Consider the following 27,831-nt stretch of genomic DNA (forward strand, 5'->3'; position numbering starts at 1 on the left):
TTGGGAATCCAGGGGCTCTTGTGTCGCTAAATAAGGGGCAATATCACAAGCGTGTCTTTCCAAGCCTGATGAAACAAACCTGTGGATAGAGAATCATTACACAGCTGCACTGAGAGGGGAGTAGAACCTGATATTTAAAAAGGGGGTTGTTAATCCAAAATAGAAGGAAGTTATAATGTTAAAGAAGTTGAAGTGGGGATTTTTTTATATATATATATTTTATATATATTTTTTCACTTAAAAAAACCAAAGATTACATGGATGTTTTAGTTAGGCTCACAGGCTCACGTTTTAAATGCACTAAACCACCATAGAAATTCACCTATTATAGTTTGCCTTTGTGTTTTTAAGTCAATTTCTTTTTTTTAGTTCTATTTTCTAACTATAACATCCCTGTAATCTTTGTTTTTTCAGTGAATGTCTAATGTATAGTAATTTTCATTACTATTTGTTAATCCAACCACGGCTGCGCTCAGCCTTTGGGTGTGTGTGGCTGCAGTTGGCCACAGGGCCTGGACTCTGGCCAGACCCTGCGGCCAACTCCACTAACCACCCAACCCCACGCTACGCATGGCCCTTTATCCGTGTGCGGTGGGAGCTGGCCATGACCCGTCTCTCTGGGTGTGAGAAAAGGTGTGAGATTGTGTATCTGGGGGTGAGAATGGCTGTGAGAGTGTCTGTCTCGGTGTGGGAGTGGGTGCATTAGTGTTTTAGTGGGTACGTCTGTGTGGGTCTGTGAGTGGGTGCGTGGGAGTATCAGTGGATCTGTGAGTGGGAGTAGGTCTGTGAGTAGGTGTGTCAGTGTCTGTCTGGGTATTAGTGGGTGCATCACTGTCTTAGTGGGTGGGTCAGTCGGAGTGGGTCTGTGAGTGGGTACTTGAGGGTTGCAATCGATCTGTAACTGGGTCTGTGAGAGTCTGAAAGGGTCTGTGAGGGGTGCATGATGGTGTGAGTGGGGCTGTGAGTGGGTGCACAAAGGTCTGATTGGGTCTGTGTGTGGGTGCATGAGTGAGTGGGGCTGTGAATGGGTGTGTAAGGGTCTGAGTGGGTGTGTGAGTGGGAGAAAAAGATTGAAAAAGAGAAATTGAGATAGAGAGGGAGAGAGATAGAGAGTTTTTTTTAGGTTTTGGTGAATGATATACATAGAATGAGATATTTCTGGAAAAATTGAAAAAAAAATGTATTTTTCAACTAAAAAGAGTGAGATCACCTTTCGGTATGAACCTTAATTTTTTTTAAGTTTTAAACAAATTAAAGTAGGGAAATGATGACAGACACACCTGGACTAGAACCCTCAACTTTTATTGTGAGGGTCTGTGACCTTAACCTTAAAATAAGTAAGGGGATGACCTAAGATTATTTTTATTGTGGTTACAGGGCAAAGGGGAACTTTTGCCCCATTAACAGTTTTTATAGTGATTTTTATTGGTTTTTAACATTTTTACCAACTACTGAATTACTGAGCACTGCGCACTTTGTATTTGGCTCTCTTTTCACCCCTAACAGGCTGGGGCAGTCTGCCCTTGCCTAGTCATCGATATTTTATTTCTCAACTTACCTGTACTGCTCCCCCTCACTGTTCTTGCTTGATTTTCCTCCATTTTTACCTTCACCACTGCCGGCTTGCAGTCTCGAGTTAAGGGTCGGTTAGAGCCCTCCTCATTTGGCACTGCAGCACGGCGGCGGCCATTTTGGGGGAGAAACTAGTCGACGGACTAGTTTCTCCAGGGTAGTTTTGACCGGCGGCTCCCATCTCCGCATAAAAGTGGATGGAGACAAGGCCGCGCAGCGGACGCGCCGATGGTGCACCAAAGGCGCGCTTAAGGCAAGCCTATCTGCGCCCGTCTGCAACAGGATGGGGCCGGGGGCCAGACACTATACATTGAAGACCTTCCCTCCCTTTTCTCAAGTCCTTTTCTAAACAAGAGCTCCTAGCCCTTAAAAATGAGTCTATTAATACGCACTGCACTCCTATGGATCCCTATCATGTTAGTTCTCTTAAATGTGAGGTATTTAGTTGGAGCTCCAACATAATGCCCAAGGAAGGCTGCCCCCTACTTAAGAAACAATTGCTGGGGTGGAACAACAAGTTGATAGGCAGTGAGCAAACTAATATTAATTGTGGACTTATTAATGCCCGCTCGCTGAGTAAACACACACTTGAAATCAGGGAACTGATTGAAATGGCTAAGTTTGACTGCCTCTTTATCACGGAAACCTGGGCCAGAGAAGACTCTTACCCAGATTTCTTATTGGCTTCTCCCCCAGGGTATTCCTTTTCAAGATTAGATAGGTTAGAGAAGAGAGGAGGTGGGCTTGCAGTTTTATTCAAAAATCACTTCTGTTGCACGCTCGAGGGGCTCAACATCAGTCAGACTATTTGCAAAGGAGCTTTCTTTAATATCTGCCTCTAGCATGCAATTCTTCTTGAGGGACTATTATTATATAGACCGCCTGGCCCCAAGAAGGATTTTCTTTCGGCCTGGCCTTCCATACTGGAATCCATGATTTTGTCCACCAAAGCTATTGTTTTGGGTGATTTTAACCTTCATTTAGAAGATCAGTCCGATCCAGCTATTTGTGAATTTCTAAGTATGATGCGGAGTCTGGACTGGCATATCGGGGATCTGACTCCATCACATCGTGCAGGGCATACACTAGATGGCATTTTCATTCGGTATGGAAATAGCACCAGGTCAGTTAATAGGGTCCTTGACTGAACTGACCATCATTTGTTGTCCTTTACGTTAGCAGGCACAGATACGGTCACTAAAACACTTTCTGCGACAAGACTCAAGAGACCAAGGCATAAGGTGCAGGAGACTAACCTGGCCCAGGCTCTTAAGTCAGGCTGGGAACAGGCGAAAGCGCTGGGCAGTCCTAATTTGGAGACCTTCGAGATGGGAACTAGAGCAGCTATTGATTCTTTAGTTCCTCCGGCTCTATCTGATCCTAAGCAAGGACGCTCTCTATCCACTCCTTGGTACTCTAAGGAACTTAAAAATCTGCAGAGATTTTATTGTAGGCAAGAGCGCAAATGGCAGCTTAATAAAACCAAGACGGAGGGAGATAAACTCAGGAGTACTCTTGAGAACTATAAATTGGCCATCAGATCAGCAAAAACTGAATATTTCTCCTGCATTATTACAGAGGCTCTCAGTGTAGCGAAGGACCTGTTTAAAGTTGTTTGCTTACTCACCTCACCATCCCCGCCTCCGAGTTTAGAGAATTCAGAAACCTTTTGCCAAAAAGTAGCAGATTTAAAAAAAAAAAAAATCTTTCAATTGAAGGCTAATTTTACACAAAATACTCCAACTAGAGGAGGGCATGCTGGAGGATTCAGCGCCCCCGGATGCTGTGAATAGGCTAAATAGTTTTCAGCCATTATCATCTAAAAGAATCTCTGAACTACTAGCTGCAGTAAAATCCGGCTCTCCGAATGATCCCTGCCCTCTGCGAATTTTCAAGTTAGTCCCCGATTTGATTTCTACTGCCCTCAAGCCAGTATACGCAGACGTTTTGCAGGAAGGATGCTTTCCGGAGTCCTGGAAAGAATCCATTGTCATCCCATTAATCAAGAAACCAGGCAAGGATGTTACTTATTTGTCCAATCTCCGTCCTATCTCTCTGTTACCTATCTTAGCTAAGATTCTAGAAAGGTACCTTAATACGGAATTAGCAGACTTTTTACGGGCTAATGGCAGTTTGGATCCTTCCCAACACGAATTCCGCCGTGCTCATAGCACCGAAACTGCGTTGATTTCCTCGGCGGACATTATTCGCAGAAGATTTGATCAGGGGGAAGGTACCGTTCTGGTACTGCTAGACTTGTCCGCAGCCTTTGATGCCATATCTCCGCAACTTCTTATCCAGTGTCTGTAGCAGGCAGGAGTAAGAGACAAGGCACTTGATATTCTCAGGTCCTTTTTGACCAATAGATTGATCACAGTATCTTGCGGAGACCACAGAGCAACCTCTTTTCAATTGCCATGCGGAGTCCCTCAGGGGTCTTCTCTTAGCCCGACTCTATTTAACCTTTATGTTGTTCCACTGGCTAACTTGGTTCATTCTTTTGGCTTTCAGATTGTGTCTTATGCAGATGACACACAGCTGATTATCCCAGTCCCTCGTAACTGGGAGGAAACGAGGGACAGATTTCAGCAATGTATGACTGCTATTAACAGCTGGATGCGTAACAATTGGCTCAAATTAAACGGAGACAAGACAGGAATTATCTTTTTTGGTCTCAACAGTAAAATTTGGAGTGCTAGATGATGGCTGGAGTCCTGCAGAGTGTGCCCGGTTCTGCGCACTTCAGCCAGAAATTTGGGGATGGTATTTGATAGCTCCCTTTCATTTGAGCAACAGGTTAACCAACGGTTAAAGGCTGCTACTGGGCTTTGAAAACTCTCATTTTTTCTTTGCATTTTTACACGAAAATCTGAAAGTCTCTGTGGTCCTGGTGTTAGTTATATCTAGACTAGATTATTGAAATGCCTTACTGTTAAACATCAGTAAATCTGCCATCCACAAACTTCAACTCATTCAGAATGTGGCGGCGCCCTTGATCTTGAATCTTCCCCGTTCGTCTTCAGCTAGTAGCTGTCTTAGACATCTTCATTGGTTACCAGTTGATAAAAGGATCAAGTTTAAATCCCTTTGCTTAACATACAAGGCCCATCACTCAGAAGGATGTGAATATTTGAGTTCAGTTCTACAAAGATAAATCTCTCTCTCTCTCTCTCTCTCTCTCTCTCTTTCTCTCTCTAGAGAGAGACAGGACCGCAGGGGGAGCCTCAAGGCCCCTATGTCCTGTGGTAGTTGGCAATGCTCCCAGAAGAAGGGAGCTGCTTTAAATAGCAGCTCCCTGCGTGTGGGAGCAATGTTTTCATCTGTTTCCCTGAAATCATTGCAGAGAAACAGATGAAAAGTCTGCTTTCTGCAAGGAAGGGCTGTTTGATAGCTCTCTCTTGCAGAAAGCGGACTTTTTTTTTGCTAGTGCATTCATGCAAAAGCAAACAGCTATGTCCCGGGGTTGGACACCCCGGGAAATAGCAGGAGCCGGCCCTGGGGGGTGGTGGTCCCCAGGGCCATCATTGGCTCCTCAACGGGGGCTATGCAGCCCCCCTCCGTTACACAGCCCCTAGGAGGTGGTCGTCCCCAGGGCTTATGGGTCCAAAGCGGACTCAATTCATTTTTTTAAAAATTTCCCCAGGGAGGTTGTGGTCCCTTGGGGTGGGGGTGCACTTATATTTTAATGCAGTAGGGCTTCCTGCTGCCCCAGGAACCTCTACCTTCCCAGGGCATTGTAGTATATTGGAGCGGGGAGGACACGTGCCCCTCCCCCACCAGCTCCCTGGGGCAAAAGGTAATAAATGTAAAGGGGATCTGTTTCGGCCCCCCAAGACTCGAGGTTTACCACCCCGCAGGGCTTTTTTCATTGGAGGTGGTCGTATGGCTCCCCTCGAGGAGCCACTAATGGCCCTGGGGAGCACCACTCCCCAGGGCCGGCTTCTGCTATGTCCTGGGGTGCCCACCTACGAGACATAGCTGTTTGCTGTGGCTTGGCTGCAGCTTTAACAGCTGCAACCAAGTCACAGCAAACATAACTTTGTTTTCTGACAGCCGGGCCTGTCAAACAGGTCCTGCTGTCAGAAAGCAGAGTTTTCATCTGTCTTTCCCGCATGCAGCTATGTGTGAAGGGAAGGCAGATGAAAACATTACTCCAGCAAACAGGGAGCTGCTATTAAAAGCAGCTTCTTTCTTGCTAAAACAGTGGGACTTCGGGGGAGTCCCTGAGGCTCCCAGATAGCCTGTAAAGGGCACAAAATAAAATTTTAAAAAGTCAGCAAGGACTGCGGGGGAGGCCTCGAGGCTACCCCGTGGTCCCAGATAGTCCATAAAGGGTGAAAAATAGAAAAAAAACAATCTGGTGGGACCACGGGAAAGGCCTTGAGGCTCCCTCTGCGGTCTCAGATAGACTGTAAATTGCAAAAAATAAAAAAACAATCAGGTGGGACCGTGGGGAGGCCTTGAGCCCCGCCCCCCCCCCACAGTCCCAGATAGCCAATAAAGGGTTAAAGATAAGGATAGTTAAAGAAAAAAGATTGTAATGGTGAAGCTCACAGACCTTCACACTGAGAGTTCAGGGTTCGATTCCAGGTGTATCCGTAGTCATTTCCCTCCTTTATTTTTTTGTACAACTGCAGATGTTTAAGGCTCATACTGAAAGGTGATCTTACTCTTTTTAATTGACAAATACATTTTTCTTTTCAATTTGTGCAGAAATATTTCATTCTAGACATATTATCCCTTAAAGCCTAAAAAACTCTCTATCTCTCTCCCTCTCACTCTCTTTCTCGCTCTCTATTTCAGTCTTTCTCCTGCTCACACACCCACCCACTCAGGCACTCATGCACCCACTCACAGACCTACTCAGACCCTTGTGCCTCCACTCACAGTCTCACTCAGACCCTCACGCACCCATTCACAGACCCACTTAGACACGCACCCACTCAGATTCTCACACATCCACTCACAGCCTCACTGACATCCTCATGCACCCACTCACAGACCTGCGCAGACACTGACGCACCCACGAAGACACTGATGCATGCACTCTCACACTCAGACAGAGATTTTACAGCCACTCCCATCCCCAGATAACCCTCTTACACATATTCTCACACCCACAGAGGCAAGCTGTGGCCAACTCCCACTGCGCATAGCCAAAGGGCAATGCCCAGTGTGGGGTTGGGTGGTTAGTAGGGTTGGCTGCAGGTTCTGGCTTCATGCCAGGTCCTGTGCGGCAGTGGCTGGATTAACGTATGGTAATGAAAATTACTATACATTTTAAAAAAACATAGAAATTCAATGACAAATCCAAAGGTCACAGGGACGTTATAGTTAGGAAATAGAATTTTAAAAAACCCATAGAAATCCACTTAAAAAAACAAAGGTTACAAGGACGTTATAGTTAGGCTCACATTTTAAACGTACGAAACCATAGAAAATCACCAGTTACAGTTACTTATCTCAAGTAACTATGGGCCAGATGTAGCAAAGGGTTTTACCCATTCTGTGTCTATTGGAAAATTCGCTTGGGCATATGGCCCTAAATCTTGTGCCCTAGGGTAACTATAACTCGCGCCCCCGCCATGCACTGCTAATTACCCCACAAATTACGACACTCATGACATCTTTGCTAACATCATTGATAATATCACTGTAATATTTGGTGCAAAATTTTAAACCAAAAAATTGTGCAGGTCGAGGGTGCCAGGTGTTACCAGGTGCCTAGGGTGAAATAGTGCCTAGGAGTAAGGGGACCCTAATAGGTGACAAACACAGTAAAGTTTCAGTGAGGTTTATAGAAAAGAGTGATCGGGAGTGGGACTGTCAGTGTATGGCAGTGTATTTTAAGTTATGGTAGCATGGATGGAGACTGGCAGCTCGGTACCATGCAACCTAACCTTAATAGTATTACACAGCTTGAGACATGGATTGATATGGGATGCTGCCAAAAGGGACTGGCCAAGCCGAGGTAGCTGGGACTACTGGGATGGGCATTGAAGAGAAGTTGTGTGGATGTGATTGTTAGAGGAGCCAAACTGGGAGGTTTTGTTGAGGATGAAGATCACCTAGGCTAGTTGGAGATGTGCCAGATCTATAAGGAGGGGACAAAAGTTAGAGGTTGGTGTGCAGGTGAACTGAAGTAATATAGAGGGTCTGTGATTAAAGGCCTAGAGCCCAAGAACTTCATAATTGCTAGTCTACTTCTGGTTTCCTTTGATGTCTTGACCTATAGACCAGAGCCAAAGTGGTGATCCCCCTTATGGAGAAAGATGGCTTAGTTTCTTCTTCTGTGTCAGTTTTATTTTATCCCTTAAACAGATTTAAGTGTTCATTCCACACTTAACTGTTTGGTTCTCGAGCCTCTGGGTTGATCAGTTGTGGTTGCTGGCTTGTGAGTTAAGCTGGCACATCTTCAATGGTTTGGGCTTTTCATGGATTGGGTTGTGTGCGCTGTAGGAGGCTGGCCTGGCTTATAGTGGGTACCTGATGGTACTTACACCTTGTGCCAGGTCAAGTTATCCCTTATTAGTAGATTACTAGTGTTCTAGCAGCTTAGGTTGATAGAGGTAGCTATAGAAGAACAGCTTAGGCTGAACTAGGAGACATGCAAAACTCCTACTATACCACTTATATCATATAGCACTATATCATAAGACTCACAATACTCAGAGTTACTGAAAATAAAGGTGCTTTATTTTAGTGACAATGTGCCAAAAATATCTCAGAGGATATACTCCCTTAGGAGGTAAGTAATATACACAAAATATACACATAAACCAAAATCAGGTAAGTAAACAGTTGGAAAAGTAGTGCAAACACTGCAGAATACAATAGGATGCAATAGGCCTAGGGGCAACACAAACCATATACTAAGAAAGTGGAATGCGAACCACTTAGGGACACCTGGCCTAGTGTAGTGTGTAGAGGGTCACTAGGAGTGTATGAAAACACTAAGGGTGTCCAAGATACCCCACCCAAAGACCCTGAAAAGTAGGAGTAAAGTGACCCTACTTCCCCAGAAATACACTAAAGTCGAGATAGGAGATTCTGCAAAGACCACAACTGACTGCAAAGCACTAAAGATGGATTCCTCGATGTGAGGACCTGTGAAGGAAGGGGACCAAGTCCAAGAGTCACGAAAGTGTCCAGGGGGGCAGGAGCCCACTAAACCCCAGATGAAGATGCAAAATGGCTGCCTCCGACTGGAAGAAGCTGAAGATTCTGCAACAACAGAAGGTGCCAGGAACTTCTCCTTTGCACAGAAGATGTCCCACGGAATGCTGGAGGATGCAGAGTTGTTTCCTTGCAGAAAGACCAAAAACAAGCCTTGCTAGCTGCAAAGGTTGCAGTTAAAGAGAATGGGTGCTGCCTGGGCCCAGGAAGGACCAGTAGGTCACCACTTGGAAGAGGACACAGACGGGGCCCTCAGCAACACAAAGAGCCCACGCAGAAGAAGGCAGCACCCGCAGAAGTACTTGAACACGGGTTCATGAAAACTGAGCACGGGGTCGTCTCAACACTACAAAGGAGGGTCCCATGAAGCCGGTGGTCAACTCAGTGAGTTGAGCAATGCAGGACGGAGTGCTGGGGACCTGGGCTGTGCACGAAGGATTCCTTACAAAAGTGTACAGAAGCCCTAGCAGCTGCAGTTCACGCAGTACACATGATTACTGTCTGGCGAGGGGAGGCAAAGACTTACCTCCACCAAATTTGGACAGATGGACCACTAGACTGTTGGGGTCACTTGGATCCAGCACCTGTGTTCCAGGGACCACGCTCGTCACGATGAGAGGGGACCTAGAGGACCGGTGACGCAGAAGTTTGGTGCCTGCGTTAGCAGGGGGAAGATTCAGTCGACTCACAGGAGATTTCTTCTTGGCTTCCAGTGCAGAGTGAAGGCAGACAGCCCCCAGAGCATGCACCACCAGAAACAGTCGAGAAAGCCAGCAGGATTAGTCGCTAAAATGTCGCTGGTAGTCTTCTTGCTACTTTGTTGAGGTTTTGCAGGCGTCCTGGAGCAGTCAGAGGTCGATCCTTGGCAGAAGTCGAAGAGGGAGATGCAGAGGAACTCTGGTGAATTCTTGCATTCGTTATCTGAGGAAAAGCACACAGGAGAGACCCTAAATAGCCCTCAGAGGAGGATTGGCCACCTAGTCAGGTAAGCACCTATCAGGAGGGGTCTCTGACGTCACCTCCTGGCACTGGCCACTCAGAGGCCTCCATTGTGCCCTCACACCTCTGGATTCAAGATGGCAGAGGTCTGGGACACACTGGAGGAGCACTGGGCACCACCCCTGGGGTGGTGATGGACAGGGGAATGGTCACTCCACTTTCATTTGTCCAGTTTCGTGCCAGAGTAGGGCTGGGGGTTCCCTGAACAGGTGTAGACTGGTTTATGCAAGGAGGGCACCATCTGTGCCCTTCAAAGCATTTCCAGAGGCCAGGAGAGGCTACACCTCTCATGCTCTTAACACCTATTTCCAAAGGGAGATGGTGTAACACCCTCTCTCAGAGGAAATCCTTTGTTCTGCCTTCCTGGGACTGGGCTGCCCAGACCCCAGGAGGGTAGAAGCCTGTCTGTGGGTTGGCAGCAGCGGTAGCTGCAGTGAAAACCCCAGAAAGCTGGTTTGGCAGTACCTGGGGTCCATGCTGGAGCCCCGGGGATGCATGGGATAGGCACCCCAATACCAGATTTGGCATGGGGGGACAATTCCATGATCTTAGACATGTTACATGGCCATATTCGGAGTTACCATTGTGAAGCTACATATAGGTATTGACCTATATGTAGTGCACACGTGTAATGGTGTCCCCACACTCACAAAGTCTGGGGAAATTGCCCTGAACTATGTGGGGGCACCTTGGCTAGTGTCAGGGTGCCCTCACACTTAGTAACTTTGCACCTAACCTTAACCAGGTGAAGGTTAGACATATAGGTGACTTATAAGTTTCTTAAGTGCAGTTAAAATGGCTGTGAAATGGACGTTATTTCACTCAGGCTGCAGTGTCAGTCCTGTGTAAGAATTGTCTGAGCTCCCGATGGGTGGCACAAGAATTGCTGCAGCCCATAGGGATCTCCTGGAACCCCAATACCGTGGGTACCTAGGTACCATATACTAGGGGATTATAAGGGTGTTCCAGTGTGCCAATTAAAATTGGTGAAAATGGTCACTAGCCTATAGTGACAATTTTAAAGGTAGAGAGAGCATAAGCACTGAGGTTCTGATTAGCAGAGCCTCAGTGACACAGTTAGTCAGTACACAGGGACACACATTCAGGCCACAAGCTATGAGCCCTGGGGTCCTTGCTAGCAGGATCCCAGTGAGACAGTCAAAAACAAACTGACACACAAGTAAAAATGGGGGTAACATGCCAGGCAAGATGATACTTTCCTACATGCGCCAAAACCCCTTAAGAGCCTCCACAAGGAGAATAAAGTAGAATATTCCCCTTGGTCGAGTTTACAGTCCTGATGCCCATGTTGTGGGCATAGACCTTCCACTGAGAGCGCTTTGATTTCTGTAAATGTGTCCACGCAGCAAGTGTAGATTTTCACTGCCAGGGGCTTACTTGATCTTATGTTGTGGGGGCCTGGCAGCTATAAAGGGTTTAGTGAGTCACCTGTTGAGGGCCTTTTTAATACCTGAGCCTTTTTAAAGGTCTGTAACACCAACTTGGTATGCCCTCTAGTGTTGGCTTCCTTACAGAAACCTTTGATGAAATTCCAGGTATTGATGGCGTTCTTCTTTGAGGTGGCCAAAAAGCTGGAAAGGTGGGGACCCAAATGTGTAAACATTCCTGTTTAGGATCCCTCCATATTCTTCAGCAGGAAGCAGGATTTCTATAGAAGATTAACTAGTTCTTCAGCTTGGAGAAGATCAACCTTTTGTCCTCCTTTATCCCTCTTTGCAGTTGGAGGCAGAGTCTCTGCTTCACCGGCTGACTGTCACAAAGGCATTGGACATCTATTAGGTGCACTTGTTAATAAATTGCAATGTTGCTCAATAGACTGTAAGTGATAAAGCACATAGTAACGGCCTGAAGTCCTTGTCTTCCACCTTCCATCTTTAGTAATGGCATTACTGGTATATTTAACTTGCCTGGAGCCATCCAGGGGAGGTCACTTATTGATTTGTTTACATCATGGGTCCAAGTTGAAGGTACGCCTCTTGCTGACATCTGCTGCTCCTAATTTGAGCCAGTGGTTGCTGGTGGTGCATGCCAGCACTCAATTCTGGGGACCAACACTTTTGTTTCTTCATCAGACTTTGAATTAGAGCAAGCGAGGAAAAATCACAGAAAGGGTTAAGTAGGAGAAAGATGGTAAAACCATCACACATGGAGAAAGCAGGGACTGGCAAGAGTGATGATTGAGCAGGTAGCACCTGATACTGAAACTGGATTAAAGAGGCCTTAGGTGCATTTAAGACTACGCAGCCTTGGTATTTGGCACACTCACCTTTAATTGCGCCGCCCAGGCTTCTGAACAGAGCTCTGGGCGCCAGCCCTCATTCTTTCACATTCTTTTACAAATGAGAACCTCAAGATGTGGCTCTGTCGATGAGGCTCCACCCTTCCCTCTACACCCCCTCCCACCAGCGCCTTGAGAGCCTAACGGGCGAGTAGCTGTTCTTTACAAAAAACTGATTGATTGAAGCAATCAACCCCAATACTGTAGTGCTTTGTTCTTCACTTCGAGCTTTCTAGGATAGCTAAACTTGTAGTACTGGATGTGAGCAATACTTCCCTTCTGTAGGGAAGGACTTCCCATTTTTTTAAAAACAAGTGGGTTCCATTTTTTGAGTGGTGGGCTCATCTCGGTATTCTAAGTATTGGACAAAGAAGTAATCGGAGTAGCAGAGTTTAAGTAACTGCAATTTAATTATAGCAATACGCGCTGGACCGCCACTGGTTGCGGTAAAAAGGCAAAAAAGGTGAAAATTATGAGGACATCTGGCTTCGTCCCTTACTTGTCAGTATTTTTCCTTCAGTCGACGCAATGTTTGTTTTCAGAGTCTGCACACGCACAGCTTCTCTTTTTTTGTACAATGAACTTCTGCTTTTTAAGGGGTTCAGGCTCTGAAACACTCGTAGGCATTGCTAAGAGCAGAGTTTACACTTCAGTAGAGTTCTATAACCTGAACCTCCGCTGGAGACACAATATTCTAAAGATAGTATCTACAGAATGATGGAGGAGGGATGGATCTTGCATCAGCAGTTATATCCTATCTCCTTGGGCCAGATGTATCATCACAGCCCTTTGCGATTCGGAAATAGCGATTTTAAAGAAAATTCTGTTTCCGACTCGCAAAGTGCCATGTATCACATTTGGGAATCGGTAATAGCGATTTCTTAAAAATCGCGAATGCTATTACCAAATCGCAAATTGCGATACCGGCCCCATTCGCAGCTATGGGCCTGTTGGCCCATATCTGCAAATTTTTTGCTGCAAATTTTTTGCATTTCCAAAATTGCGATTTCTGAACCAGAAATCGCAATTTTTGAAATGCAAAACCCTGGGGTGCTGGGGGGCTAAGGCCCCCTCTGCTGCACCCCAAAAATGTTTTTGGGGACATTTAAGGTGCACACATGCCAAAAGGGCATGTGTGCTTTACATGTACAATTTAAAAATGCATTTTAAATGCATTTTTAAATTTTGCACATGGTTCCTAAATGCCAAAATCGCATTTAGGAATTGCTTCATACATGTGCTAAGAAATCGCAAATAAGGAATCCTTATTTGCGATTTCTAATTTAGAGAGTCGCAATTTGCAACTCTCTAAACAGGGTCGCAATTTTAAGGAATCGATATTTTAGCGATTCCTTAAAATTGCTTTCAGAATGCCTTTGATACAATCTGAAATGGCATTTTGCATTCGCAAACGGGCATTCCCACCGTGTGCAAATGCAAAATGCTTTCATACATCTGGCCCCCTGTTCTTCACACACTTGGTGGCTGGCGCTCTACAGTGCCACCCTATAAGCTAGCATGTCACCCTAATCATCTCAGACCTCTGAAACTGGTCAGAGACCCAGGACGATTTCATTGTACTGCTTGCTTTTTTAATACCTGGGGGTGTTATAATATTGCCCCTGCCTTTAGCTGGAGCACTCTATCATATGTGTTTATTGCTAGAAATACTGCTACCATATGACAGTTTACTAAATTTAGTTAAACGTGGATACGTGATATGTCGAAACATATGTTTTTTTCTGCGTGATTGAGACAAATCCCAAAAACACCAGTTTCATGTGAAGACAGACTCCGAAAACATATTTAGCGAAACAAAATGTACACTCCGAAATGTGTACTACCAAAATCGTGACCGTATGTACATATCTGCCTAAAATATTTATCTGAGTTTAATTCCGGCACAAGTCACTTTCAACACGTTTTAGGACTTGGTTATTTTTTACGATTGAACTCTCTTCCTAGTATCTTTGGAACAATGTGCTTCTTAGTACGATTAGGTACAGGTTATTTCTTTTTTTGTAGAGGAGCTCTATATGAAGTCGGGATTTTGATGATCTGTGTTTTGGACTCTTTGTATTTTCAGAATATATTTTCACTCTATTTTTTTTTCATGCTACCAACATGACAACCACTGTGTTTTTTCATGTTTTTATTCCTTCAACAAGAGAAATAAAGATCTTGCTGATTTCAAAAGCACTTGCGTCATAACTGATCACTACATTTTCTTAGCACATCTTATCTGTTTGAGCCATGTCGCTGATTTCAGTCAAGGTTAATTATCCATTTCAAGGGCAGCAGGCTGTCTCAATGCCACCGAACAGGTAACACCCGTTCATATTCAAAGCCAATGTCAACAGTCATCGCTGGCCCAAAACGTGTTTCTGTGGCATGCGAGTGAAAGTCCAAAACCTGTGAGAACAAACAGAAAACTGCCTTGCCTGCGCCCTTGTGAAATGTAGATTCTTTTTGGTGCCCTGCACTGAACAACCTTGTTTTCTTGATTGCACGAGTTTCACGGCTGCCGAAGTTATGAAAACAGTTAACTAATGCTTAATTTGTTTAAAAAAAAATTGCAGAGGCTTATAACTTTTCCGACCGAATGCTGGGAGTGTGCATAATAAGGCTGCCTAGTATAGTTCCTACCTCATGCTTCTTTCTTCTTCACTCTATGCTTCACACATCTTTATCTCAATCTGCATTTTTTCAATTCTTGCTTCCTCCCTTACTTTCTGTTTTCATATTTGTGTCCCTTTTCTTCTTTCTCCACGAGAAGGCTCGACTAAAGGTGAGTTGTAATCAGCCAGGTGGCGCTGAACTCAGACTACTGTCGGAACACCAGGAACCACATTCCCGACAGAGACGGCGGTCCCCAGGCGGGTCCACCAGCCAGGGTTGTACTGTGGTGTCGGACTGCCACAGTTGTGGCAGTCCAACCTTCACCGCGAGGCTTGCAGGCCATGGACTGCCAGTCTCGTAATAAGCTCCTAAGTCCCTGTCCTAAAAAAATGACCCCATGTGCCCATCAAGCTGTCAGCATTTCAACCGAATAGAAGGTGATTCACAATACTTTTATTTTTGCAACATATGTATGTGTTTCTTGATTTCTTTGCTGTTAAATCGTTTTTGTTCTCTTTTCCAAAAGGCACAAGTTTTGCTTAAATTGTGGAGAAATGGGTTCAGTTTAGACGACGGAGATTTGAGATCCTACACAGACCCAACTAATGCAGATTTTCTGGAGTCTATTAAAAGAGGGTAAGGATTGTGGGACACTTTTCTGCAGTGCACGTGCAACTAATGTTGGAGCAGTGTATCCAAAAAAACGAGGCGTATTAATTTGCCTTACTTGTTCTGTAGCCATGTGTGCCAATATTTAATGTATGAGCATCCATCTTGGTACTTTATAAACTGATGTACACCTTCCATTCATGGTAGTTGGGTCAAATCACTTTGTGTGAAAAGTAGGAAGATAGACTCATGAGTTTGTTAGGAAGTAACCCTTATTCCACAGGCTTTACCAGCCAGCTCTTCTTAATTCAAGTAAGTCAGTCACTGCGTGTATATCCTCTCTTTCTTTTTTTAAAACTTTTATCTGAGTTGTATTTTTTAGGGGGGGAGTCCAATTACGTACTGCTGTTCAGGTTGAAATGTAGAAGGACTGGGAAGCCAGATCATTTAAAATGCCCATGTATTCTGCTTGCTTTGTGGGTAGGTATGAGAGGACTGCTGCTTTACAATGTTATTGCCTAAAGATGTACATGGGAAGGTTTTTGTTTTTCAACATTTTACTACAATTAGGAACGATGGCGAGGGTAGCACTAAAGAAGATTCAGGTACTACCTAGAACGCTTTATTATAGCCATTTAGCCCGCTGTCTAGGGCTCTTCCAGTTGTTAGAGGGAGTGGGCCTTTAACAACAAGTATAGCCTGAGGCAGAAGGACTATAAGGCTAATAGAACATTTCACCTACTGAGAGTAGAGTGCTTTAAATGAAACAGGGAGAAGTAGAAAGACGAACATTAGAAAGTTGGAGCAGAAGACTTATACCAGCCATTATAATCCTTGAGCCACTTCATTGTCTTCAGTGGAGCTCCCAACATTCCAGTGTTTTAATATTGTGCTAACTTACCAAATAGATTGCCCTGAATAACTATAGGCCGCTAGATTCTTTGGTGGTATAACTAGTAAGAAAAGAAGGTAGACAAGGGTTCATCCTAAGCTCACTGAAATTGCCAAACACAAGTAGGGGGCTTTGAGTCACACATTTTGAATACTATGGTCTGGCAGTCCACCTTCAATGGCTAGTGAGGTGGCCGATGACCATGTCCCATGAGGAGGCAATATGAGTCTGGCCGGGAAAGTGCCAGATGAGATCTTGAACTGCATGTTGCCCTCCCTTGACACAATGCATAGAGCAAAGGCCTTGTCAGTATTTGCAGCAACATCGGCACTATGGGTTGGGAAACTCTAATACAAATCCTGACTACTCTTGATTTACACTCCCGGCATACCTTTTCATAGGGACCTGTCACAGAATATTTGACTGGTGCTGCCTGGGTCTGACCGTAGTAGGGGGACCTTTCTGACTCTGGCAAGTTAAATGTCTTTGCACAAATAATGGAAGACAATAATGATCCTGCGATCCTCTCTTCCTTACAGGACCATAGTCAGGGAAATTTATAGGAGATGGGGGCCACAGCCACAGCGGAACCTGACCAAAATCAAACTTTCAGCACAATACCTGGCATTAGGTGGAGGGCGAGAGGCCATTGCATTGCTCCATAGAGCACTGCGTGCAAACTACAATGGGAACCTTTAAACCGGAAGCAAGATGTCCGTGAGATCTGGGTCTATAAATGCTTGACAAAGCCTGGGGAAAATGCACCTGTTTACCCAGCTCAAATCTTTAGGGGTGCCAGGTTTAGGCTCCAGCTGTTTTAATTTCTACACAGGACATATCTGATCGTGGGCAGTGTCCCAAATTTGGGACTTAGACCGATTTCTACCACATAGTTGATCCCGTCAGTGAAACTGAATTTTCAGGGCAGCGTTAACAGCAAATTAAAGCAGACAAGTGGCAGATCAAGGCTGCTTAACCCTTAATGTTGCTTTTGAAAGAATGTATTCTGCCTCAAAAAAAGGAAAGATGACAAATTCATATACCTATCTCTAATATCAGTCAAATGAAGCATTGCCACTGTCTGGTTATCCCCAAAGAGACCGAGTGCGGTGCAAGGGATTAGTCAAACAAAACAAACACAAAAAACGTGGATGAGCCGCTTGTCCTCTTTCAGGAAACTTATAGACAGAGGATCAACGAGCTCCCCCCCCCCCGCCATGAATATAGCAGTGGATCTCCCTCCTCTCTCCTCCCATGCAGCAGCCAGATTACCTTCTGTCGACCTGTGTTATGCACTTGAAGGGGGCCTGGCTAAGCACACTTTAGCTGGCAAAAATTCAAGCAGTGTTTTTCTCCCGCCTTGACTCTCCTCTTGGACTTGACCCTTCCCCTGCATCGTATGTACGATTGGCGATTGTCAGTTGGGTGCACAGCCCACTACTCATTTAACAGATTATTATGATGTGTAACAAGCATGTTCGTGATTGCTGATTATGTTGACAATTTCTTATATAATGGTGTGATATCGAGCGACAAAATGTATATATGTCACTGTTGAATGAGTGTTCGACTTGGCACTTTCTACAGGGTCACCAGCAGGCCTTTTGCGTTACTCATTCTGCTTTCTGATCCTGTTTTGTTGGATTTTATGACTCTGTGCGCTTTACCACTGCTAAGTGGTAACGTCCTAAAGTGATCTTTCTGTCTCCTTAAAACATGGTAAAATTGGCTTTGATGATTTGAGGGAGAATATATATAGCCTGGCCAGAAATCCACCCCCAGCGAGATGAGGGGGAGCCTAACAGCAAATCTCGGTCTTATCTGCATTGCACTGGAGGTTACTGGCCCCATCCAGTCAACACCCCCAGACAACTCTTAATAGCTTCCTGCACCTACATTGTATATTTAGCTGTTGATAAATATAACTGTGTTGTCAGCATAAGAGACTACCCTCACATCACATGTTTCCACCAGAGTGGACAATGGGGACATAATATATAAATATAGTAAATAAATAGGGGTCAAAGTCGAGCCTTGTGGAATTCAAGGTCTTTGTAATCAGAGATGTGCAGGGCCGTCCGCCACTTGGCTCCTTTTATCTAGAAAGGAGTGATTTCATGCTTAGTGCCAAGCCCCCAACTCTGATGTTCTCTAAGCACTGACGGAGAATGGTATGCAACACCTTGTCAAAAGCTGCTGTTAAATCTAATAGGATCAGGGCCGGTGTTTTCCCTGATCTCACACCAGCTTAATAGCGTCAGTCACCTCCAAAAGTGCAGTTTCTGTGCTATGTCGATGTTAGATACCAGATTGTGATGGATACAATAAACTAAACAGTTCCAGGTATGAAGGTAGTTGGAAATGTATCTAGTTCTCCAGCATTTCTGATGGGATCAGGAGCATGGAAATTAGACCAATATTGGCCAGCAGAGTCCTATCTACTGAAGGGTTTTTCAACAATGGAATAACTGACCTGTTTCCAGCAAGATGGCACTTTTGCTGATTGAATAGTAATGTTACATAGTTGATTGAAAATTAGAAAAATGGCTTCCAAAATAGTTGTCAAAATTGAAGGAGGACACGAGTCATCAGGGGAACGAGATTTGCATTCAAGAATGACACGTTCAGGCTCTTCTAACACGACTGGGTAAACCTCCGTCCTTCTCTCAGTACTCGATATAACAGGGTTATACTCCAAATTAAAGACAATTTTAAGAATCTTGTCTTCAAAAACGTTTAAGGTAGTAGAGACAGCTGCGCCCAGGTAGCATGAGGAAGAAAGTTCCTGAGAAGTTTAAGAATTTTGTGCGGACTGTTGGCTGCTCAGGATATTTATTTCTCAAAGTATTCAGCTTATGCCTTTTTAGTCATTACATACTTCCTAAGGGCCTCTCGATGCCTATGTTTATGCTCTATAAAGTAATGCCTCCTCCAGAGCCTTTCAAGTTTTTACAGTGCTTTTTCTGTTTCCCCAGCATATCTGAGATCGAAGGAACAGAGGGACGACATCTCTGTTTAATAGATGTTTTTTGAGGGGCCACCTTGTTCGCCGTGTCTTGAGCCATGTGTTAGTGGCTATGGCATGATTCTCAATATCCACACATAGTATGGGGACTGAGCTACGAGTACTCCATCTCAGAAGAGTTACCTTTCTTCCAAGCATAATATGAGACAGGTTTGGCCAGTGACTCCTCTCTTTCCGGACTTTCGTGTCCAAGCAAAATGGACTAAAGAGTGATCGGACTAAGGGGTGGCCAGTACATTCCTGACAGATAAACAACTATTAGAAGCAATAAGGTCAAGAATATGGCCCACCTGATGTGTTGGGGAGGTGAAATATTGGATAGAATTAAGTGAGGCCAACTTATTGAGGAGGGCCATTGACTGAGAATTGGCTTTATTATCAGTATGCTACTATGTTGGCCACTGCTTATTCATGATGCAGCGGACCTCCTGATTCACATCCAGAGACCTCAGCATGGAGCTAAGTATGGTTCATCAATACATTTCTGCATTCAACTACCACAAAAGGTCTTTGAGGCAATAATCAGAACATGTTTGATGCTCACTAACTATTATTGCCCCTTCCCTCTTTCTAATTCCTGTCATATCTACATGGGAATGACGTTCCCTCTGGAAACAGGCGTATCATTTACCTACTAACTGAATTAGTAAGGACCACCTTCCAAAGTGACGATCCTCAGCTTATTGCCAACAATCGTTCTTTCTTTCTGTCTCTGGTTATACCAGGTAATGGTCAACTGTAGAGGCAAGTTTAATGTGGTGCATTTTGTTTACATTTCTAGTTCTGTACATGATTTATCGGGTGGCTGTGGTGAGAGGCAATTTCAGACACTCAGCAATGTTGGCATACTTATTTCTGCCTTCTCCAGAGATGAAAAGCCTTAGGGCAGGGGTCTTCAAACTGGGGGCAGGCCCCGATAGGGGGGGCCTCTAGTGATCCCAGCAGGGGGTGTCAGGCTCTGGTTAAAAAAAAACATTATTCTCAGAAAAGTGCTGTGTTTTAACTGGGGAAAAATGAGTGGCAGTAAGCCACTCTGTAAGGGTCCTTCTGGGAGTTTGTCAAAAGGGAAGGGACGCCAAATATTCTTCAAAACCCCCACTCCCATTTCTAATAATCACACTGTGAATACCTTTACACGTTAGTAAGGCCTGCCTGACCAGAATGGTATGTTTGGCAATCACGTATTTGCTTGCATTTTTTAAAAAATGTATTAGAAATGAACTGCAGTGTTTAAATAAGTCTAGACGTAGGTAAACATTGCAAACTTAATAGAATGTTTGTGAAAGATTCTGAGCAGGGCCCTGATGATTTTTCTTTCCACTGGGGAGGGGGCAGGCCATCAACATTTTTTAAGACCACTGCCTTAGGGGATGTCGAGGCAGGTGGTCACTGAGGTCCTTGAACAAGCTTGGAATAATAGTTTTACCGTGACACTTGTGAAAAACGGTGGCTCCGGATAAGCAATTAGGGTTTTTCATACACAATAGTAAACATTCATTTGTTGCACTGGGCTTGTCTGGTGAAAAGCTAGTCTAGAAATGGCGGGGATTGAGCCTATTCAGGAAGGTGAGGGTGGGGGCATAAGTAATATACACAAGAAAGAGACAGCTCCCTCTCTCACCATAAATTATGACTTACTCTGTGTATTATATCAACATACATACTTTATTCACCATGCTGCCTGCATTCACTATTTTTCTTATACAAGACAGGTTATTTGCTAACATGGATTTTTGGTTACCAAAATTAATATATTTACAAAATGAAAAACATCCACATACACACTTACAAGAAATATCTTTTTATCAAAGGAAAATATATAATGTCATCCTATGTTGTTTAAATGCCGGCACAATGAGTCTCCTTCCTGATCTTATTAAACTTCAAACAGCCACTCCTATATTCATGAAGGCAATTCAGTGACAGCCTCCAGCAGGAGTACTTTTTACCATCCATGTAACAGTTCATTATTTTGTCACTTGAAGTCCCAGTACTCCACTACCATGCCAATGAATGCAGACCAAAGATTCAATGAGAACTTCCTCAGGGCTCTTATAGCTTTTAGCAGCTCAAAAGGATGATGGACTGAGTGCTGAAACTGGGTTTAATCCATCATTCTTTTGCTCACCATGCCACCTCAGTTTGGACCCAGCTATATGCAAATCAGTCTTGACCCTGTTCCCTATGGGAACAGTCCAGCCTGAACTGCCAGGCCAGGTTCTCCCTGGACCGTAAACAAGCATCCTGGGAGCGGTTTCAGGGTATCACCCTTCATCAGCCAAACTAGCTTGAATCCAGTGTCACAGTGAGCACGGGACCCATGTCTGAGCATACCCTTCCCACTTAGAGCAACTTTAGCAACAAGCTAAATATGTTTGAAAGTAATCAACACATCAGGTATTACTGATAAACATTATGTCATTAAGTGAGCCATTTATATTTACATAGGTTGCCATACCAAAGATCCCCTTAATGGTCAATGTTTCTATATTAATTAATGGGTCAACACTTTGTGGTTAGCAGATGGAGCAATTATTTTTTCTCCCGGGTTTGGAGTTTCCAGTGGTGTTATTGGGACTCCAGTTGTGTGCCATCATTTCCTTTCAGGAATTTCAGTGTGCTTCCAGTGGGTACTCAGGTCGGGGCACGGTGATGGCGCCAGTGGTTCTCTGCGGCATCTCCATACGGGGAGGGTGCATCCTTGCTCATGACCTGGTGTGGATGGGTGCTTCCGTCCATATGAGAGATGCAAAAGGAAACTCTAGCTCCCAGGGCCCTGTCCTAAGTAAGCTGTAGAAGGTTCCAGGCTTTCCTTTCCTGAGCCTACCATTGTAGCTTGGAAAAATAGTCTACGTTCAATTCATATTGTCAGTCTAGTTGTGGGTCCATTAAAGTTATTTGAGTTGATTCTAGGACGAAGAGTTGATGGTACTGCAGCTCCCTATTCTGCCTTCTCATTCTTGACTATTGCTGTCATCTTGGGGCCATTTGAAGGTCGAATTACAGCCCATTTCAGACCAGTATGTATTATGGAAAGTATGGCATAACCACAAGACTACATTTCATATCCTGCCAGGTTCCAGAAATGTGACTAACTATTTCTCCATAGAATCAGCTGAAGGGACAAATACATTTGACTTGTGTCTAGATTCTTGTAGAAGATGGTTATTTTTCCACTTGAACATTCTGAATCTAAATCAATAAGGGTAAACCAATGGCTCTCCTTCTTTTCATTCAAGATAGAGATTTTACATGAAGTTATCCCACTTGTAAGACTGGAGCATTTCTTGTCAGCAGTCAATGCTAAAGGATGCTTAATTTCATATCCCTATTTATTCAATCCATTAGAAAAAATGTTTTGTGATTTGGGGGCACATTACAAATTTCAAGACCACCTATTCGGTCAATGGGCTTGGTTTTCTTTTTACTTCACCTAAACCCAAAGACATGTCTAGTGCTTGCTTCATCTTTCCAAGAAGCAGTTCTAGACACACAAAAGGTCTGTTCTCTGTGTGATACTTGTAGCTGGATTAGTTGTTGTCAGAAATTAAGTTATTATTTTAGAGGGAGGCGCCTATACCAATTTAATAAACACAGTCTGGTTAGGTCGCAACATAGTTCTAAGAGAATCTCTGCTAATCCCTCATAGCTGTGGCAAAAGGAGAAGAAGTTGCGAGGAGAAACTTGCTGATTTCAAGCAGTTCCAAAGCCACTACAGCCAACACCCCTGTGTATCTTGAACAGGTGTTTGGCACACCCACAGACAGGACACCATCAGACTGTAAACTAAGAAGTGTAAAAAAGAAAAGCACAAAACTGCAGGCACTTACCACCCATGTACCCAGAATCTGGGACAAAATCCCTGTTTCCATCAGGACCACCCAAGCACAACTCTAATGTGTAGGAAAGACTTGGGGATGTACCTCTTTAAAGAAAACACTATATGACAATACAGTAACAGTACATTTCTGCTCCTACAACATAGGTACCTCTCCTATCACTCACTCTCACTCTTTGCCTTTGACATTTTAAAGTGCTCTGCTGCCTTTCGGTTAGGTTTGCTCTCAATAAATTCCACATACAGTTGTACATACATGCATACATACATACCAAACTACATTATAGTTAACTTAAGACCACAACACAATAAAATTCCCAAACCAATTTAGATAAATCAAGACAATGTTACTAAGCAAAAAGACACAGGAAGGTTAATATCAGATAAGGGAAATGGTTTTTAAATTTATGTCAAAATGGTTAGAAAATACCTAAATCACCAATGGATATCAGGAACTCAATTTCAGTTTGTATGAATTACTCAGCTGTAGCCACCAAAAGCCATTCTTGCACCAGAATCGAAAACAAGACAAAGCTAGCAGCAAACTTTTATGACTCACAGAGGCTGGAGATGAAGAGTTGAAACTCATTCACTCTGATGCACTCCAGTGCTTTTAGTGTATGTTGTTTCCTTCAGCAAATTTCCCTACCCAGTGTTCAAAGGATGAAACAGGCTACCCTGTACTTGCTGGCTGCTTCGACCATGAATACCAAATGTTTCTTGATGCTCTTCTACGGTGCTCGGGTCGTTCTCCAGCCATGATTCCCTGGGTCCAGTCTCAAGTGATTAACCTGGCCTTCCTTAGAGTAAAGAGCCCTTATGTCTTTGAGTTATGTAGCAGCAACAGAGGGCTAAAGTGCATTTCCAGTCCCTAATGGAGCAAAATCCTTTGGTAATTTTTTCCAACAATTAGACAGATTCCTCCTTTGTACATACCTGTATACTTGTTTTCTACAGACATCTGAAAGTGCCTTCACCTAGATGTTGAACAGGTGACAAGAGTTACCTTTGAATTTCATGCGAGTGGAGGATTGAGCTGTTCAAATGTTTTCTTTCGGACTGCAGTTGGAAAGACAAGAATAGACATATGATAGCACAGTGCCAGCCATTCTGGCCCAGGATAAGGCAGTGCCCACTATGCTGCCGCATTTTTGTAGCATTTCCAGCAGAATTGTGTCATCAGTAGTGTCATAAGCAATAGAAAGTTCAACAAACGTTTTTGTTCATCCATTCTTTATCCATTGAGAGGAGCAGTTCCTTGCTTATATCAGTTATGGTTATTTCTGACAGAGAATTCTACCTTCTGATGCCTCACCTTTTGAATGTTTCCCAGGCATCTCACTGGATCCAAAATCTTTTAAGTAATATCTCTATGCGCCAGTAGGTGGCCCTGTGTGGCTCCACACTGATGCCCTTCTACTCTGGAAATGACATGTGGGACCTGTATAGGTGCCCTTTCCGTGTGCAGATGCCAGTCCTTATCTTTCCATACCACTGGACATAGATCTAGAGCTCTCTCCCATTTCTCAGAGGCACTTACCTGTATATTTTCCAAATTGCCTTCAGTGTTCAAAGGACGTCTTTTCCTAAAACAACAGGCTTTAAGTCCTGCAGGGACTGTCACAATCGAATTTCTGTGGCAGATCCCACCATGTGTGTCTGTGGTGTTTTGGGGTTGAGTCAGGATTTCAAGGCCTTCAGTGACTGCAGATCGATGAACCTTGAAGGCCTCCCGGGACCCAAAGTGAAACTTTACATTGCCAAGCATCAGAAGAAAGACTCCTTGCCGAGACCAATCTAAGTTGTGTCGAAGTCCAAGGTTTGGTCCCGCTCACGCTCCAGGAGTCGTTGAAGCCGTTCCAGATGCCAGTGTTCAATGTGGTCTATATCATCCAGTAATGTCAAAAAGAAACACAAGAAATCTAAGTCGGACATGGCCCCCTCCTGCCACTCAGATTCCCCTAAGCAGGCACGATGCCAAGGATGTCGATCTCACTGCTGGAGTCGCCCCACTTTGGTGCCGATTCCACAACTGGTTCTGGCTCAACCTGTGTGTCTGGGCCTGTCTGCCACTCCACAACAGATTGAAGAGTTCGGTGCAGCTAAACTCCAGGTCCTGCCTCCGACAGCACGGTCCATAGCAGTCCCTGGCACTTAACTGCACATACTAAATCCATTGACTGCGGATGAGAAGGTATTTATAGTACTGTTCATCTCGGCACAAGTCTGACCTTGACCGAAGCTGCACCCGAAAACATTTGAGGTGCCCCTCCCTCCACTTGATCTGTCCCTCCACAAGGGAGACAACACACCGTACACTCACTTTTTTGACACAGACTCAGACAGTGATTATGATGTGGGTGATGAGTTTACTCATCTCTTTTAAGTTGATAAATTGGTATGATAACTTGCAGGAGGCTAGTGGTCTCAATATCTCCCCTGAAATGGGCCTTCTCTCACACCCTGGAGCAGCTGAAGAGAAGTCGCTTCCTATGCTATAGTTATCTGTCGGGCGGCCGAAGTCTTGGACCTCCAGCTCCATACCTAGGAGGTCAAGACTAAAGTATTGAGAGAAGTTCTCCATCCCGGGGCAGATAATCTAAGCCCCTTTTACCATTTAAAGGGCACTAAAATATACTTTATTTGGGGCCTGAGCTAAGCCTTGCTCCGGCCCTCCAGTCAACAGACAAATTGCGAGATGTTATCGCCCTGAGCAACCCTGCATTCTTCTCTCAGCACCCTCCTACTTAAGGTTTAGTGGTGCAAGCATCCATGAGCAATTGGGTGGAAACATTTGAGAAGCAAGTTTTTCTTTCTGCCAGCCTGGCTTTCCAATCAGTGAATTGCAACTGTCTCCATGCATCCTATTCCCATGCCCTTTGAGAGTCTGTGTCTCAATTTTCCCTAGTGTCCCTGAAGCCCTCTGACCTGTCCTTGCTCATGCTATCCACGACGGTGATAACACAGCCAAATTCACGATTCACTGTGGCTTGGGCACCATTGATTCCATCAGGTGAGTCATTGGTGCCAGTGTTGCCATTTTCTTGGCAGGGCAATTGCACATTTGGAGGAGTCCAAGTGCAGGAACGGGGGGTTGGAAGACTTTTATATTCCTGAGACTTCAGATCAGGAGTCCATTCAGCTATCCCTTGGAGTCACTCTGGGTTCAAGTGATGCAGGTGCAGTCCTTCTCACTGAGGCAGGGGGACAGCAGCCACCACAGCAAGGTGTGAGTCCAGTAAAGCAGCAGTCAAGCCGAGTGGCAGTCCTTCAGCAGCACAGGGCTCCTTCTTCCTGGCAGATTAGCCACAGGTCCAGAAGTGTACAGAGTTGGTGGCCGGTGGTTGGTGGTCCAGTACTTATACCTTGTTGGGCATTTGAATTGGGGGAGACTTCAGAGATAGGCCTTTGAAGTACACAGAGATCCTGCCTTTCCTGTCCTGGCTCCCGACTCACTGCATAGTGTTATGCAGCACTTTGTGTGTGGACGGGACACAGCCTATTCAGGTATAAGGGAGGCTGGATCCAGCTCTTCCCTCCCATCCTCCCAGAATGGCCCATCAAGTTACACCTAAGCTCCTATTGTGTGTGGCTGTCTAGAGGATGAATACACAAAGCCCAGTTGTCACCCACACCAGACAAGTGATCAGAGACAAGCAGCAGGTGCCAAATGGCTATAGTCTGAAAATCCCAAGTCTCTAAAAGTGACATTTTCAGAATTACAATTTAAAATCTGACTTCACCATAAATTGTGATTTTAAAATGTGATTCCAGAGACACCCAGTTCGAAAATGTTATAACTTCCAGATTCCGAATTACATTTTTAAAATGGAATAAGGTAATCCCAGTGTTATTCTATAGGAGAGATAGGCTTTGCTGTAGTGAAAAAAGACTATGGGAGTTTTTCACTACCAATACATATAAAACTTAAAAATACATGTCCTGCCTTTTAAATACATTGCACCCTTACCTCTGGGTTGTCGAGGCCCTACCTTAGGGTGACATATGTATAAAAAGGGGAAGGTTGGGCAAAAGGATTATTTTCCCAGGTAGACATGGCAGTATAAAGCCATTCACACAGGCTCTTCAACGGCAGGCCTGAGGCATGGTTAAAGGACTACTTCATTGAGTGGCACAATCAGTGCTGCAGGTCCACAAGTGGTATTTATTGTACAGGCTCTGGGCACTTTACTAGGGCCTTATAAGTAAGTTAAATGTGCCAATTAGGGATAGGCCAATGTTACATTGTTTAGGGTAGAGAGCACTTTACCATTACCCTAAAGCCAGCAAACGTGAGGTCAGAAAAGTGGAAGAGGTAGGCAAAATGTTGAGGGGAAGACTACCCTTGGCATAGAGTAGAGTTGCAAACAGTGAAGTAGCATAAAGTGGAATAGCGTAAAGTAAAGTAGCGTAGACTGGAGTGGCATACAGTGGAGTGGTGTAGAGTGTAATAGCATATACTGTAGTAGCGTGCAGTGGAGTAAAGTATAATAGCGTATAGTGTAGTAGCGTACAGTGGAGTGTTGTACAATGAAGCAGTGTAGAGTAAAACGACATATAGTAGAGGGGCAAACATTGAAGTTGTGTGCAGTGTAATAGCCTATAGTGGAGTGTATGTGGAATAGGCTAGAATGGCATACATTGCAGTGGCATAGAGTAGAATAGCGTAGAGTGGAGTGGCTTGGAGTACAGTGGATTGGTGTAGACTGGAGTGGTGTACAGAGGAGTGAAGTAGAGTGACATAGCATATAGTGGAGTGGCGTAGAGTGCAGTTGCGTCCAGTGGACTACAGCAGAATGGAG

General features: G+C 44.5%; 1 protein-coding gene across 1 annotated transcript in view; it reads left to right on the forward strand.

Moving 5' to 3' along the window:
- The window catches only part of UBXN2B (UBX domain protein 2B), a 344,843-nt gene that overhangs the window by 275,215 nt on the left and 41,797 nt on the right, over positions 1 to 27,831 (forward strand). The window contains exon 6 of the mRNA XM_069220223.1: positions 15,192 to 15,301. Within this exon, the coding sequence (XP_069076324.1) occupies positions 15,192 to 15,301 (110 nt within the window). The remainder of the gene's footprint in view (positions 1 to 15,191; positions 15,302 to 27,831) is intronic.

The sequence above is a fragment of the Pleurodeles waltl genome, chromosome 2_2 (genome assembly GCF_031143425.1).
Source record: "Pleurodeles waltl isolate 20211129_DDA chromosome 2_2, aPleWal1.hap1.20221129, whole genome shotgun sequence".
NCBI classification, from domain to species: domain Eukaryota; kingdom Metazoa; phylum Chordata; class Amphibia; order Caudata; family Salamandridae; genus Pleurodeles; species Pleurodeles waltl.